This window comes from Kogia breviceps, chromosome 2 (assembly GCF_026419965.1).
Source record: "Kogia breviceps isolate mKogBre1 chromosome 2, mKogBre1 haplotype 1, whole genome shotgun sequence".
NCBI lineage: Eukaryota > Metazoa > Chordata > Mammalia > Artiodactyla > Physeteridae > Kogia > Kogia breviceps.
In genome coordinates, this window is record NC_081311.1 from 55,230,461 (window position 1) to 55,247,455 (window position 16,995).

At 53.3% G+C, this 16,995-nt stretch overlaps 1 protein-coding gene across 2 annotated transcripts; it reads right to left on the reverse strand.

The window, feature by feature from the left end:
• Nucleotides 1-43: 43 nt before the first annotated feature.
• Nucleotides 44-15,603, reverse strand: PPIF (peptidylprolyl isomerase F). Of its 2 annotated transcripts, none has more exons than XM_067025264.1 (7): nt 15,287-15,603; nt 13,999-14,029; nt 13,363-13,451; nt 11,536-11,632; nt 10,921-10,996; nt 9,182-9,308; nt 44-536 (listed from the first exon to the last, which is right to left on the reverse strand). In XM_067025264.1, exons 1-7 carry the CDS (start codon nt 15,473-15,475, stop codon nt 363-365), a joined length of 783 nt encoding a protein of 260 aa, XP_066881365.1. In that variant the 5' UTR covers nt 15,476-15,603; the 3' UTR covers nt 44-362. The 2 variants fall into 2 exon arrangements, with proteins under 2 accessions (XP_066881365.1, XP_066881366.1); XM_067025265.1 differs by lacking the exon at nt 44-536 and adding an exon at nt 5,079-5,304 and having other exon boundaries at nt 15,287-15,600.
• Between the last annotated feature and the right edge of the window lie 1,392 nt (nt 15,604-16,995).

Here is a 16,995-nt window from a genome sequence, read left to right on the forward strand (position 1 = left end):
AGGTCACAGTTAGCTCTGGGATGGGACTGCTGGTGACCATATATAGGAGTGAATCTTCCTTGGAGACAGCAGCCTTAGGCCTCGCAGCTGCAGCTCCCACTTGGCTGTCTCGCCAAGACAGGGATTTGGGCCTCAGACGCTGGGCATCTCACCGTGAGCAAGCTCAAGTGTCCAGAGCCTCCTGGAGAGTCCCCAGGAGAGGGAACAGAGGACCCCTCTTCTGAGCAAGGATCGGTCTGCGCTGTCTCGAGGTGGGGCTCTTGACCGGGGCCGCAGACGGGAAGTCACGGCTCACAGGGCCTGGAGCCACGGCGAAGCAGGCCTGAAGAAGCCACCTGCATACGGAGCCCTGCGGCCCAGGATCAGCACGCTTGTGGTTCTCGACCTGGCTGCTCACCAGAATCGCCTACGGGAGCCGTGGTCCATCCCAGAGATGCTTGAGAAACCGGCCTGGGTGTCCTCAGGTTCTTAAAGTCCCTGATCAGTCCAGTGTGCACGGCTGAGAAGCACCAGGCTTTGAAATGGTCCTCAGGGTCCTGTGGGGTGGATGGGATGGCTGTGAGGAGGCCGTGGGCAGGGGGCGTCCAGCTCGCTGGAGGGCATCCCATCATCGGCTTCAGCCAATTGCTACCATCTAAGAATACACCACCTGGGGTGGGGTGGGGAGTGGTGGGGGGACTAGGCTGTTATGTGAAATTCTCCGACTTTTAAACTTTGGCAACCAGTTTATTAAACAGCCAAACTACTCTGTGGACCAGCCCATGTCTCCATGCATGCCCCTGAGATGGAGCTGAGAAAACAAGGTAAGTCCTTGGCATCAGGGATCATAGATGGGGGAAGGGCGGCGAACAGGCAGGAACAGAGGCTCCCAACTGAAGGAGCAGGACCCCTTGTCTTATTTGGGGTGCACAGCGAATCCTGGAAGCCATCAAGCCCTTTCCTGCTTATTGGCACAAAGGAAGAATTCACCTCCGGGTGCCTGGCCTCAGGCTGCATGAAATGGCGGGCAGGGCCAGAGTTGGCCTGAGTGCAGGTGGGTGTCAGTGCAGCCAAGCAGTGAGCAGAGAGGGGACCCAGCCCAGCAGAGTGGGCAGGGGAGAGAATAATCACTCCCATGAGGGCTTCTCCACCCACAGCCCAGGGAGGGCTGCGCTCTTGGTACAGGTCTGAGGACACGGAGCCCTTCTGTCTCGGTGGCCTGTGCCCCACAGTGACGGCTTCCAGATCAGCCCTGCCTCCCCTGGCTGGGCGACCCTGGGCAGAGTCCCTGGCCTCTCTGAGCCCTGGCTTCCGCCGGGATACCATGCGCATAAGCCGGCCCAGTGAACACAAGGCCCAGCACACAGCTTGGCACCTGGCTGGCGGTGGCAGGGCAGGGGCTGTGGCTCTCTTGTTCCCACCGTCTGTGGCTCCGGCCAGAGGTCACCCAGGGAGTCCGAGGGGGTGCCAGGCCGCCAACCCAGGAACCTGGTTCACTTGCTCACTGGCTGAGTACCCCCTGTGCTAGGGCTGAGGTGTCAAGGTTAATGTTCGATTTTCTGCCCTTGTGTGTCGTGTGCATGCACCCGTATTTGTTTTGTTTTGTTTTCCGTGGAAAGAAAACAAACCCAAGGCAAACACAGCCTGCATTTCGACATCTGCAGCCGTGGAGACCAGTAATTCCCCTGGACAGGATTCCCGGTTGGACCTAATGTCCATGTCCAGGGGCAGCCGGCGGCGGCTGAGAGCTGAGAGAGAGGAGTCCACCGCAGAAAGGGGTGTCGGGGGACCCAGAGGGGAGGGCCCAGCTCTGGGCCCACCCCTGCCTGCCCTCCTCGAAGCTGGTGTCCTCCGCCACCCTAACCCCACATTTGAGGCCTCCAGAGGCAGGGGCTCACGTGAGGTCACCCGGTGGGAGGAGCAGGATTTGAACCCTGAGTTCTTACCTCCCAGTGCCGCGTGTGGTTCAGAGGCAGAGCTGGGGCTTGGCCCCGGGCAGCATGCTATGCCCACAGTTGCAAAGGTGGGGCAAGGAGTGGGGGCCCCAGGGGCGGGGGTGGTCTGGGATGACAGGCAGCTCCAGCCCGTGAAGGCCTTGGTGTAAGGAACCAGGCATGGGGAGGGGAGACTGGCCATTGCCTCAGATATGGGGTGCGGGGGAGGGAGGCATGTGGGCTCAACCACCACTCCCTCTCCCACCTCAGCACCAAAACCCCTGGGGACTCACAGGGTCCAAGTCCTGCCTTGTTCATCCAGGATCATGGCACCTGCCGTGACCTCCATCTCGGCCTCCCCACTCTCATCCTGGCAAGGGCTCTGAGATCAGATGGACTGGACACTGAACTGCAGCTTCACTACTTATCAGCTGTCATCCTGAGCTCAGAAAGTCGCCTCCCCCACTGAGCCCTGGGTTCCTCCCTAGTACAATGGGAATGGTATTGCCTGCCCACCACCTCAGGGTCACTGTCACGATTAAACACCTGGGACATGCTTAAGAACTTTTAGCTACTGCACTGTTCATGGAGGGGTGCCAGTCCCCTGGGCCTGTGCTGTCTCTGAAACACTGCCCCCCAGCTCCTGTGCCTTCCCCCTCCCCCTGCCATGATTCTCTCTCTGCCCCTGCCTCCTACTTATCAGGCCCTTGAGCCATGCATTCTGGAAACTTCATCCCAACCAGGTGGCAGATGAGGAGACTGCGCCTTGCCCCTAGGAAGGGCCTTTGATCTGTCTGGTCCTTGGCCTGTAGGCCTTTCCCCCTCCCTCTCCAGGCACCCACATCGTGTTAGCTCAGCTCTGACTAGGTTTCTGCCTGAGTTTCCCTCTTGTGCTGAAGCAAGGGACCTTTGCCTAGCATATAACTGGTCCTCCTCTCCCTGGTAACCTGACCCAGCCCCGCCCCACGGTGGAGACTGCTTCAAACAGTTTGGCCCAGATCTCTCTCCTCCCATATGCTTGCCAGCTCAAATTCCCCCAGCTTTCCTCTCGCAGGAATCGGCTGGTCCCCTGCTGCCCTCTGGTGGCTAAATCTGAGAACTGTGACTTCCTGCTGGCGGCAAGCCTGCATAGGGGACAGAAGGGGAATTTTTTTTTTTTTTTTTTTTTGCTCCCAAACCTGAAATGAGTCCTGATCTCCCCAGCACAGTGCTATCCAGGCCTCATGCACCTTTACTTGAGTAAAACTGTCAAGTGGTAATATCTGGGTTTTCCTTCTTGATTATAAAAATAACACATCACAATGTGAAATGGAAACAACACAAAAATAGGAAGTAGGATGTGAAAATTCTCAGTAGACCAACCTCCCCCAGAGACACCACTGTCCAGAGTTTGGTCATATCCTTCCCTAGTCTTTTTGTTTGTAAAAATAAATTTGTGTTTAATGTATCACACACACACACACACACTAACCTAACAGGATTATACTTGACATGCCGTTCTGTAACCTGCTTTGTTCTCATTATCATCTTTCCCTGTTAGCACAGAAATCTGTCTCATTGGACAGCTGATTGTACTCTTTTGTTAGGTAATGTATTTATCAATTCCCTATTGAAGAGTATGGGCATTCTTGTTTTTAAAAGTCAATTCTTTTTTTTTTTTCTTAATCACCTTTCTGTTTGGTGCAGTAGGAAGATCTGGGGTCAGGAGAGCTAGGGTCTGACTTAACAAGTCTCAAGCCACTACCTTTGATCACATCCCTGTTCACCACCCCCCTCCTCAGGCCTCAGTTTCCCCACCTACCCACTGGGGCAATGGGCTCCACCTAGAATCCTTCACTCCGACAATTCCTCTGATCTGTGATTCCACACTGGGTTGACAGAGCCTATGAGCTGCCCTGATGTCATTCATGAAGTTTGGGGGCTGGTGCAGGGAGGGGACATGAGAGCCCCAAAACCTCTTTTAGGCCTAGGGCCTGGTGAGCACTTTGACAATTGTGGGGAGGAACAGCTGAAGAAAGCTCCAGAACTCTCCATAAAGGAACCGATTTTACTTTATATTTTATTTTTTGAAATAGAGTTCAAGCCTATGGTCTTCTTGGAAACAATAAATAAATTGGACTGAATCAAAATTTAAAACAGTGCTTCAAAGGACACCCTTAAGAAAGTAAAAAAAACAACTCACACAATGAGAGAAAATATTTGCAAGTCCGATATCTGATAAATGACTTTTATCTAAAATAAATAAAGAGCTCTTACAACTCAACAATAAAAATACAAATAACCCCACTTAAAAACAGGCAAAAATCTGAAAGATATTTCTTCAAAGAAGAGCATCTTCTCATGTGTTTATGGACACATGAGAAGATGCTCAACATCATTAGTCATTGAGGGTTTGCAAATCAAAACCTGAATGAGATACTGCTTTGATGTCAAGAATCAAAAAATAGATAGGGACTTCCTGGCAGTCTGGTGGTTAAAACCTCACCCTTCCATTGCAGGGGGCGCAGGTTCAATCCCTGGTCAGTGAACTAAGATCCTGCATGCGACACAGCATGGCCAAAAAAAAAAGGAAAAAAAAAAAAGTTTAGATAATAACAAGTGCTGGTGAGACCATGGAGAAATTGTAATGATTATACATTGCTGGTGAGAAGGTAAAATTTTGTAGCCACTTTGGAAAACAGTTTGATGTTCCTCAAAACGGTAAATGTGAAGTTGGAATTTAACCCAGCAATTCTTACACTATATGTAAAGTGGTACAATATTATTTTCAGGTAATCTGTGATAAGTTAAACTATATATTGTAAATCTTAGAGAAACCACAAAAAATATAAAATGAAGAATTAAATCTAATAAGTCACTACTGGAGGTAGAATGAAATCATGTGGGAGGAAAAAACTCAATCCAAAAGAAGGTAAGAAGGGAACAAAAACCATATGGGATAAAGAGAAAATAAATAGCAAGGTGGTCAATTTAAATCTAACTATATTGATAATTAAGTTAAATATACGTGGCCTACACATTTAATTGAATGGCAGAGTTTGTCAGATTGTTTAAGAAAGCAATGCCACCACTTAGGAGTCCGTCTTTTAGCTCTAAATCCTCCCTCCGTTGCCCTGTTTGTGATACTGTAACAGTTCTCTCTTACCACCTGGAATTATATATATATATATATATATTTTAAATTTATTTATTTTTTTTATGGTACGCGGGCCTCTCATTGTTGTGGCCTCTCCCGTTGCGGAGCACAGGCTCCGGACGCACATGCTCAGCGGCCATGGCTCATGGGCCCGGCCGCTCCGCGGCATGTGGGATCTTCCCGGACCAGGGCACGAACCCGTGTCCCCTGCATCGGCAGGAGGATTCTCAACCACTGCGCCACCAGGAAAGCCCCCTGGAATTATTTTAAGCTTTATCAATAGAGGACACTGGAGAGACACTTTGTTCAGAGTTCTTGTTTCCCTTTAGTAGGTTAACCCGTGTTATGGTTAATTAATTAATTATTTATTTTTAGCTGCGTTGGGTCTTTGTTGTGCGCGGGCTTTCTCCATTTGCAGCGAGCGGGGGGCCACTCCTCACTGCAGTGCGTGAGCCTCTCACCACGGTGGCCTCTCCTGTTGCGGAGCACCGGCTCCAGGCACGCGGGCCTCAGCAGCTGTGGCACGTGGGCTCAGTAGTTGTGGCACACGGACCCAGTTGCTCCATGCCATGTGGGATCCTCCTGGACCAGGGCTCGAACCCATATCCCCTGCATTGGCAGGCGGATTCTCAACCACTGCGCCACTGGGGAAACCCGGTTAATAATTTTTAATAATAAACTTTCCCTGTTAGACTTACTCTGTTGTTTCTGTATCCTGTCTGGACCCTGATCAATAAAGAATTGACACAGGCAGTGTTCCTAGGAGGTGACCCCACAAAGATGGGATTTCTAGATTTGTTTGGCTATGTCCTTGGGCTTGAAGGCAGGGCTGAACTACCTTCCAATTGGAAGTGGGATGATGGTAATTTTTGTCATGTGGTTAAGTGACGAAAGAAGCATGTGCCTTGGGAGGCCAGGTGGCTGTACACTTGACAGTTATGGCAGCCCAGAAGTGTATTAAATTCTCCCACGTCTTCATACATGCTACACGAAAGAAGTCAGACACAAAAAGTAAATCTTGTAGGATTCCATTTATACAAAGTTCTAGAACAGGCAAAATTAATCTACAGTGATAGAATCAGTGGCTTCCTGGGAACAGGCACAGAGGTATCTTTCTGGAGAGATGGAAATGTTCTATAACTTCATTTGGTGGTGGTTACTCAGCGTATGAATTTGTCAAGTGATTGATCTGCTCACTTAAAATGTGTGCATTTTACTGTATGTAAATTATACCTCAGTGAAGTCATTTTGGAAAGCTATCATGTGTTGTCTCATAAAAATGCTATTTCAGATATTTAAACACATTGTGAATTTACATGGCGTCACATATGATTCCATCTGTGAGAGCACGTGTATGACTCACTGCTTCCTTCATGCATTAGGCGCCGTGTACCAGCAACAAGTCAATATCCTATCTGTATATTACACAGGCTCCTGCTTTATGTAGTAAGACCAGGCTCAGGCCCTTGGGCAAGAGTTCTGGGAAGAGAATTGCAGGGAACAGCCCCACCTTTAGGAAACTGTTTTTAGGAAATTCCTACATTCTTTCTTCTGCTAGCCCACACTAGACTCCTCTGCATGGACGGACACACACACACACACACGCACCCACGCACACACACACACACGCCCGCACATGTGCTTCCTCCTCATTGGAAAGGAAATGCTCTGTGAACTAAACACATGCCCCACATGTTCTGTGACCCCGAGACCCCTCAGAAGTCACCAGGGGGCCAGTGGGCCACACCTCAAGGAGCTGACCCTCACACTTGTCAACAGCACCACTGCCTGCCTAGAGTCCCCAGAGGTCAAGAGGAAACGCCACAGGGACCAAAATCATGGCTTTGACCTCAGAAATCAGAAGAGCTCTGACTGCGTGTGACCTGAGGACAAAGGGGTCTGTGCATCCCGAAAGGCCTCCAACAGAAAACCCTCTGGACTGGCAGGTCCGGGGTTCTAGCCCTTGCTCTGCCAACTGACTCACGGGGTCACCTTGGACAACCATGCCCCCTCTCGGGGCCTCAGTTTACCCGTCTGTAAAATGTTGGTTGGAAGGGTCGAGCAACAACCCATTATTATTTGGCTTAGGAAATGAAATCCCCTTTAGAAAACAGAGGGTATCGATGATTGAAAGGGGATTCAGGGGCCCATGCCTGAGGACCTCCAAGGCTCTTGAGAACTGTTTGAAAACTGTTAGGCCGGCTAAGTTCCCAACCCATGTAGCTGAACTGACTTCATGGAGACTCTCCATGACTCCAATGACCCAACTCCAGCCATGACCCCAGAGTAACTACATCCACCTGTGACCTCACATAACTCAGGGAACCCCATATTCCAGATGACCCAAGTCCAGCCACTGTGACCTCAGAATGCTTTCAAGGACCTGTGACCACACATCATCAGACTCAGGGGACTCCAATGTGAGGCAATGCTAATTACACTGTGATTCTTCTGTTATTTGCACTGTGCCTCCCTTGGCTGTTTAAGGAAATTTTTAGCCCTCCTCCCACCCCCCAATCTGCTCTTCCTGTGAATTCAGAAACACCTGTAACTTAACTCCAAATTTAAACGGCACATCGAGGGTAGTAAAGTCCACATCTAGCCGGAGATCATCACAGCTCCTTCTCCTCTAAGACCCAGACACACAGGAAATATTGTCCTCATCACTCCAGAGCCTTATTAAGACCACGTGCCAGGGCCCGTGCGGTGCACTTCACACAGATCACGTCTGACCCTCATCACCCTGTGAGGTGGGCACTGTTACCCCATTACACAGCTGAGCAAAACTGAGGCTCCGTCACCCAGAGGCGGCACCAGGGCTCTGATGGGCTGTGAACGCTAAGACAGCTTGTCTGAGTCCATTTCCTTGTCTGTTAAACAGGATGATGAGAATACCCTCGTAGGTTGCTGGGGGGATGGAGAGTCCACGGAAAGGCCCTCCGTGGAGCACTGAGAGACAGTGGTAACAATAAACGTCAGCTCCAAATACTTGTTACAGACACTGCTTCCTAAAGCACGTCTTTTATAGAAAACAGGATTTAGGGCTTCCCTGGTGGTGCAGTGGTTGCGAGTCTGCCTGCCGATGCAGGGGACGCGGGTTTGTGCCCCGGTCCGGGAAGATCCCACATGCCGCAGAGCGGCTGGGCTCGTGAGCCATGGCCGCTGAGCCTACGCGTCTGGAGCCTGTGCTCCGCAACGGGAGAGGCCACAACAGTGAGAGGCCCGCGTACAGCAAAAAAAAAAAAAAGAAAACAGGATTTATTTTCACATTTAAGGTGAACACAAAGAAATGTTCCAGAAGTATACTGTGTATATAATCAGTAGATATAATTTATAAGACACACAGAAGAAATCAAAGCCCACCAGGGAATACACACGGACTTCCTTCCAGAGCACATGGCACTTACAAGTCATTTCTGTTTTCAACTTGGGAATTCACATTGACTAGGCATAGCTGGCAGTGGGTCTGTCCCCAGGTTCAGCTGATTCTACCCCCATGGACTCTCCCCAAACACAAGAACAGCAAACCAATGGGATTCACAGTGACTGGGATAAAAGGTCTCAGCCGTGGGACCTTCCCAAACGCCCAGACTGTGCTCCAAAGGCCAAGCTCGTGGCCTGTGCCACCAATTTCAGGTCACACCACAGCCTGGAGTAGTTAGTGCCACAGCTCCAGCTCCAGGGAGTCTTGCCAAATTATTCCGATCAGGAAGATGACATTAAACAGCTATTACAGCCCTTTACAGCAACCGGCTTTCCCCCTTGGTCAAAGAAAAGGCAGAAACTGCCTTCAAAGCTAACCCATCACCACCCCCAACATCCAAGGCACAGGTGAACTTGGGCCGGGTGATCACAGGACATGCCAGACAAGGAGCAGTGACACAGTGTCTGTGATGGGTGTCCAGAAACAGGGCGCTGGGGAAGATCAGGCACTGGGGAAGCAGCCTGGTGGGTCCTGTGAGGTCTGACATTCCTGAGAGGCCTTCCTGAAGCACAGAGAAGGTGGAACGAGCACAGGCAACTCCAAGGGGCCCCTGCGCTGGGAGCCCGAGGCGGCCGCCTGGGTGAGTCAACTCACTGTTGCCAGCAGCTGCCACTGGCCTAGAACCCTGGCCATGGCGGGTTAGCTCACCTGGCCACAGTCCATGATGACAATCTTCTTGGATGTCTTCCCACTCTTGGAGCCGAGAGATTCTATTTTCTTCACGACATCCATGCCCTCTTTGACATGGCCAAACACAACATGTTTGCCATCCAGCCTATGAGGAGAGGTGAGCCAGGTAAGCAGAAACGAGGGTGGTGCAGTGTCACCCAGGGTCACAGCCCCTTGGTCATGGGACTTTTTACCAAAAACAGCAGTTCTGAAAGGAACCCACACCGAGAAGCTGGCCCCACCTCTCACAGCTCAGGTATCGAACCTTGCTGAACCCCCCAGAACACATCAGATGACGGCTCCCTCCCAGGCTATGTTCTGCCTCACCTGCTGTGTGACCTCACCCCAGGCCACTTAACATGAATCCTGGGAACCTCACCTACAAAAAGTGAGTTATTCTCGTTCTGCACAGGGAGATAAAGGGATATTGAACTACTCTGAAGAAATAAAGAGGTCTGGCATGGACTTGAGGATATCGGGAGGGGGAAGGGTAAGCTGGGACGAAGTGAGAGAGTGGCATGGACATATATACACTACCAAATGTAAAGTAGATAGCTAGTGGGAAGCAGCCGCATAGCACAGGGAGATCAGCTAGGTGGTTTGTGACCACCTAGAGGGGTGGGAGGAAGGGAGACGCAAGAGGGAAGAGATATGGGAACATATGTATAACTGATTCACTTTGCTGTAAAGCAGAAACTAACACACCATTGTAAGGCAATTATACTCCAATAAAGATGTTAAAAAAAAAAGAAATAAGAGGTCTGTGTAAATGGAACTATCTTAACAGTCATAAATTCTGAGGTAAGAGCCAAGATAATACGTGTGGTGAACCTACGCGAGTTCCAAGCAGCTCTCAATCTGAGACAGTTCCAAGAATCTAAAAGGAAGCTTAGTTCAGGGCCAGCAAGGCCAAAACTGGTTATACCTCAGGATCCACCAGGGGTTCCACGGAAGGAGGGCAGGCACAGCCAGCAACAACCTGCCCACCATGACATTCATGTCCCTCTGGCTCGGAGGGTAGAGATCACTAGTATCCCCTACTACCCAGGTCTCCCTAAAGTCCTTGGAAATGGGCTTTATTTAGTCTTAGCTCCAGGCCAGCTGCTGTCCCCTCACCTCCCTGAGATGCCTCAGGGCTAGGACACAGGGGACTTTGGTGGGCAGAGAAACTTAATAGGTAGTGGAAAATCTACCTGGGAAACATCCCTAAAATACAAGGGCATTGGGAAAGAGGGCTCTAAGGGGCTGGTAACTATTTGCAGGCCCATGCTAATACCTGATGAGAAATCCGGTGTGATATCCAAACATCTCCTGCAGCATTTTCCAAGGTGCATTCCAAGGTCAAGTAAGCCAGGGAAATAGCGGGTTAAACCAAGAAAACAGGTTTCTGCCACAGGCCACCTTGAGGCCTAATATGTTCCACAGCATTTCACAAATATATTTGGTAAAAGAGTCATTTCGTATGCACATGCGCACAAAACACACTGAGAAAACTCCAGCTGACAGCAATAATGGGAAGCTTAATAAAGACAGTTACAAGAATAACCCAAATTCTCCCTCAATCCTTTCACAAACGTTCTCCTTCTCTCATACAGACACACAGCCTGGGTGAGGCCTACTGTCCCAGAGCAGAGTCCAGCCTCAAACTAGCTTCCCCCTCCAGCTGCAAGGACACCCCATCTTCCCAGAGGGCCTGGAGCCAGGAGCAAGCAACTCACCAGTCTGTCTTTATGGTGCAGATGAAGAACTGGGAGCCGTTAGTGTTGGGGCCTGCATTTGCCATGGACAGGACACCTGCAAACACAAGCAGGATGACCAGGCTGCCCCAGGAGGCATCTCACACGGGAGTCACTCAGATGAGCAGGTGGGGAAAATCACATCAAGGATGCTTGAGCCAGAAGATCCTGGGGCTCAGAAGAGGGAACCAGGGCCCAGAGGACGCAGCTCCCCAGGGCCTGTCCGCCTCTGCCGCCACAGGAGAAAAGGGCCTCGTGGAAGCTCTCAGTGGTAGAGCTGGAGCGGGAACCCCAGCCCTGAACTCTAGACTTTCCCACATCGCGCCTTGGGTCTGACACAACGCTGGGGTTTTGCTTAAAGGCTCTCTCCCCCAGGTTCTCAGAGGGACGTCTGGTTTTGCAACTGAGAGCTCAGAATGAAAAAGCTCTAGGAAAACCCAACAAGCCCACCCAGAGCATTGAAGGAAGGAAGAAGCAACATCAGATATGGAGCCATCATATGGCGCAATCAGGTTGCAGCCTCCAGGCCTGCTGGGATGGCAGAGGCAGGGTCACAGCTCGGCGCACATGGCCCCGGGACTGGCGACCTGCACTCACCTGGCCCCTTGTGCTTCAGTTTGAAGTTCTCGTCAGGAAAGCGGCTCCCGTAGATGGACCTCCCCCCTGTGCCGTTGTGGTTGGTGAAGTCACCGGCCTGCGAGCACAGAGCATCGGCTGAGATGTCGCCACCAGAGCTGGCAGAGGGGTGCTACTCCAGCGCTAGGATGCAGCCCCCAGCCCGCCCAGGGCCCACCCAGCCGGAAGCCCTCAGGCAAAGAGGTCAAAAAACATCCAATGATAGAAGGACTAATACAATACTAAGGAAAGTAAGCAAAAATAAGATAAAGCTTAGATATTTTCTGCCACAATAACTACCCTGGTTTCTGAACGATTCATTTTTGTCTGAGCGAGTTTTTAAATGATCCTTAAAAAAAATCTCGGCCATTCCAAGATGCTTCTTAGTGACCTGGAATTTTCTACCCACAACTCTTGGAGGGTAAATAGGGAGAAAACCAGGAACCCTCATTCCCAAGCGTGGTCTGTCTGGAGTGGCAGCATCCGGTTCCCTACACTGGGTCCCCCTCCCTCTCCCAGCACCTCCCATTCACCACGCCCAGGACAGAGCCCACCCAGGGCTGGGGTCATTCCTCATCACCTGAGGCTTCCATGGGAGCCAGGGCCAGAAGAGCCCAGGGGCTGCCAGCTGCAGCAGAGCCCCAGCCCCCAACCATGGTCATGTCGCTGTTTTCCTGAGATGGGATCCTCAGGCGACACAGGCGACCTGACCTGCCCGGCCGAGGCATCCCCAAATGCCAATGTGTCCCCAGAGAGGGATGATTCAAAACCCTGGCCTGGGGCGTCCCGGTGCTACCATCCCACGCCTCCGAGAGCCCTCCAGCTTTGGAGTCTCTGCCCTTGCCTGCTGTGCTTCCGAGGAAGACCCTAGCCCGGCTGGGACATCCGCTTCAGCTCCTGCTTCATCCACAGCCTCGGGCCTCGCGGGGCGGGGCCAGGCCTGTCTCACAGCCACAGCCCTCACCCCTCCCTGAATTTGTCACATTCAACCCACAGCCACCACGATGTGATGACAGCCACCAGGTCAGGGTGGAGGGAAGGGGGGAGGAGAATTCCAGGCTGAAAGGACTTCAAAGAGGTCATGACATCCATGCCCCTGCCTCTAGGTCTGCTGGCCTCAGACACTAGCCCCTGTCTTAGCAGGGTCTGACCTCCCACAGGACAACCCCCAGCATAGCTCAGGTCCTGGCCCCAGGGGAAGTTCTTGCTTTCAACACCTACCTGCAAATCATCTGACACAGCAAAACGAATGCTTTTGAAAAGAGGCAGAACATATGACTAAAGAACAGACTTATTTAACCGAGAAAGATGCCCTTCTCTGGGAAGAGGCTCCAAGTCCAAACATGTGTGTTCTTGTCTGTGCCCAGTCTCCTCCCTCCTCCTCCTCCTCCTCCTCTCTATTCTTATCTCCCATGCCAAGTGCTCAGTTGGACACACTGTGGGGCACGGGCAGAGACTGTCTGAATATGCTGGTCCTCCAAAGCCTTCAGGTCTAACCCTGAGCACATCCACACTCCGATGCCCGTTCTCCCTCCACTGCTTCACTCTCCCGACCCCGCCAGGCAGGGCCGTCCTGCCGCTTGCCCTGTTGCTTAACTCCTGGGGCAGGGAAGGCTCTGTGGCAGCCAGGAAAAGCTCCGGCCTCTTGGAGTAAGAGCACAGGCCGAGCGAGTGACCGCAGTTGCCCTCCATTCAGTATTTTCCAGGCACATGCACAGTGGTTAATCCTCATGAGAATCCTTCGAGGCATCCCCGTCACTATCCCCACTTAGAAAAGAGAAACCCAAGGCCAGGAGAGGCCCCCGCTACCTGGCACATGAAGGACGGAATCACTCTGTGAAAGGTGGAGCCTTTGTAGCCGAAGCCCTTCTCCCCGGTGCACAGGGCTCTGAAGTTCTCTGAGGGTTGAAGAGGCAGGTCAGCAGGGCCAGGCCTCAACCCAGGGGCCACAACTTGTTCCAGCCAGCACCCTCTCTACCTAACCCCCGCTGGGACATGGAAAGACCCCCGCCCCTGGGTCTGCGCTGGCTGTGTGACCTGGGATAAGTCATCTGGCGCCCTGACTTCAGTGTCCGAGCACTGTGGCAAGAACACATGCTCCTGGCTGTTCCAGCACCGGGTCAGCAGGGCAGGGAGCCCAAGCAAGGGCTGCGAACCCATCAGCCTGCCCCGTTGGGCACCGGGAGGGAGGAAGTTGTCCCAGAGGAAATGTATGTGTATATTCTCCTGATTCTAAGGCTGCTACTGGACAGGTGGGCGGGGCCAACCCTAAGGCTCAGAGAGGACCAGCGGCTGCCCCAGGGTACTCAGCAGCTGAGCCACTCGTGGAACTCCCATCTGGTCATGGTTCTCATGTCCCGACTCCTCTCAGCACCCCACCCACCTTGCCTTGCCCCTCTCTCTTCCACCCAGACTGGACTCAGAAGGCACTGGGCCCTGTCTTACCTGCTGTCTTTGGGACGACATCTGCCTTCAGCTGTGGGGAGAGAAGAGGGACAGGACGGTCAGTCCAGAGGCAGGTAAAAGAGGGACCCAACCCGCACGGTGGCCCAGGAGATGGGGAAAGCACATTCCTGTCACTCCCAGCCCTCCATGGGAGGCCACCTAAGGACCTATCATTTCTGCCAGCTGCTTCCTTAACTCCAGGCTGGGAGGAGGCAGCCTCGATTTCCTAATTTGTCAGAAGAGATGACAACACCATCCTGGCCTACTTCTAGGGGCAGAACTGGCTGAGCCACTTCAGTTGGGCCCAAAGCATCAGAGACTCAAGGCCTGGAGAGAGGGCCCTGGGGAGGAGCCAGTCCAAGCTCCTCAATGGGCAGATGGGAAACCGAGGCTCAGAGAGAGGCAGGAGGGGTGGGGGAAAGGGGAGGCTGGAGTCCCATCTAAGCCTGCCTCTTGCCTCCCGGCTGCAAGAGCCACACTGGCACCGAACCTTTAAAATAAATGGGCGCTCTCCATTTTCCAGAAGAGTGAACCGAGGCTTAATTGAGGCCCCTTTGTTCAAAATGGGTTTGAAGGCTACACCCAAGCTTCTCCTCTGTTACCTTCTGGACTACTAGGTATGTTTCTTGCTTCGTTTTTCAGAAAGGCCCAAAGAGTCAGGGCAGATGCTGAGTGTCACGTCGGAAGGGTGGCTGGGGATGGAGTTGCGGCGATGAGCTCCGAGCACACTGCCCCGACCCCAGGAGCTCTATGCCGGCTCTGGTGGCTGGAGCCCAAGGCCGGGCCAGCCGCCCTGCTGGGAGAGGAGGCGGCCCGGCCCGAAACCACCTTTGCTCCGCCGAGAGCCCCATGGCGAGGGCGGGGCTGGGGCCCGCTCCGCCTTCTGCAAGGGCCACAGTGTGAGCGCCCAGCCGGGCCCGCCGCCAGGATCCCGGAGGCCCCCGAAACCCACCTCGAAGCTCCGGGCCTAGGATCCCGCCCGGTTAAGTCTCGGAGCCCCTCCCCGACCCCGGCCAGTGGGGCGGGCCCTCCTAGACTACGATCTGACCTTGAGCTTTCTCCTCCACAGGGGCCTCCCTCACGCCTCCACTAGTCCAAAGTTCTGAGGGGAGGCCTGGAGAAACCAATCTGATGCCCCTCCTTAGAGATGGGGAAACTGAGGCCCAGAGCCCAGGAGCAGGAAGCAAGGTCACTCAGCAAGCCAGGCACAGCGCCGGCCCGGAGTCCAGAGCTCTTCCGCGACCGTCCCGCACGCCCAGTCCAGCACGGTCCTGTCCGGTGGTCTCACCTCCAGCACCACGCGGCCGAGCGGCTGCCCGTCGGCGCCCACGTCCAGGTACACGAGCGGGTTCCGGGAGGAAGAGGACGGGTCTCGGGAGCCGCTGCTGCAAGCGCGGGCCGCGAGTAGGCGCAGGTGCGCGGAGCGCGGGCCGGAGAGGGGGCCGAGCAGACGGGGGCCGCAGCGCAGCGCCAGCATCGTGGGCGCGGGTCCGGGCGGGAGAGACACGGGCCAGCAGAGACTCCAGAAGCGAGGGTCACGGGCTCCCAAAAGGCCGAGCTAGCCGCTGCGGCGTGCCGCCGCCTTTATTGGCCCAGCCAGCCTCGTGGCCCCGCCTCCATCCCGCCTGCTCCGGCCTGACCGCGGGCTTCCCCTGCTGGCCCCAGCGGGCAGTGCAGCCCGGCCGGTGGGGCGGTGGGGCGTGAAGTCTTCTGAACACACCCCAACCAGGGCCGGAGACCTGAGGGGCAGGCAAAACTTCGCAAAAGGAGGCCGGTTCCATTTTGCGAAGGTCCCAATAGATGAAAAATGGGGAAAATGCTAAAACGTGGTTAACTCCAAAATACGAGCATCCATATGTTTTCATTGACTATAACAAAAGTCTACGTTTGAGACTTTTGTACGGCTGCCTCTCGCCCCATAGGCCCTGTAGACAGACAGGCGGACCAGGAGAGACCGTGGCACTGAGAGTCAGTCAAGGAACGGTGGAGACGAGAAGCGGGATTAGAGCGAGAGGTGGCAGGCAGGCACCTCCCATGGTGACCACAGGCCTCCTTGTCCTATCCTGGGCTTGTCTCCAGATGCTTCTAGAAACCAGTGCCTCTTCCAGACTCAGCCTGGGCCTGTCGTGCTCTTACCAGGCGCCCAGTCCTCCGCCAGGACTGGGTCTGGCTCTTCCTCCCCTACCCCATAGACTGACATCCTTGATCCCCAGCAACCAGGACAGACGGCTGCTAGCTCCCTTCCCACCCCCACTCACCCCAAAGCTGCACCTGCAGATAACATAGCACAGGGACCAGTCCAAGGAAAAGCAAGAAGGCAAGACAGGAAGAGATGGGGAACTAAGCAGGAGAAACCCCAGTGAGGGGGATTTACCCCACATGCTGAGGTGGGCTGCCCAGAAGCCTGGGGGCATGGGAGGCCCACAGGAAATGAGTGACAGGCAGGAGACTTGAGAAAGCATCAAGCCAACACCTGCACTCTCCATATGTGCAAATGAGGCCCGGAGAGAGGAGGGCACTGCCTAGAGGTAGGGGAACTCTGGAGTCTCCGCAGCCACCCTCTGCCAGTCCTCCCAGAACTTCTGGGCCTCAGTTTCCCCTCTGCAGAAGAGGGGGTGATGCTAATCCCTACCTTGCTTGTTTTCCAGGTCTGTTCCAAGGATAAAATGAACAAGAGAGAGAGGACTTTGTCAGCTGTTAAGTACTGTGCCATGAGCATCAGTGATGGACAGAGTCTAGATGGTCTTTTTTTAAAAAAAAACCCTCTGATTCTTTTGTGTGTGTATGTGTCATTTTTTTGTGTGTGTGTGTCATTTTTTTTTTAATTTTTATTTTTGGCTGCATTAGGTCTTTGTTGATGCATGCTGGCTTTCTCTAGTTGCGGCCAGCGGGGGCTACTCTGTCATGGTGCGTGGGCTTCTCATTGCGGTGGCTTCTCTTGTTGCGGAGCACGGGCTCTAGGCATGTGGGCTTCAGTTGTTGTGGCATGTGGACTCA

Bases quoted from the DNA above. Each gene is read 5' to 3' on its own strand.
- PPIF (XM_067025264.1), bottom strand. From the start codon at position 15,475: ATGCTGGCGCTGCGCTGCGGCCCCCGTCTGCTCGGCCCCCTCTCCGGC. The intron at 10,997-11,535 runs GTGAGTGCAGGT...TTGTGTTTGCAG, and splicing joins ACTGAAGCACAAGGGGCCAG to GTGTCCTGTCCATGGCAAAT. The intron at 537-9,181 runs GTGAGCTAACCC...TCCACCCCACAG, and splicing joins TCATCATGGACTGTGGCCAG to GACCCTGAGGACCATTTCAA.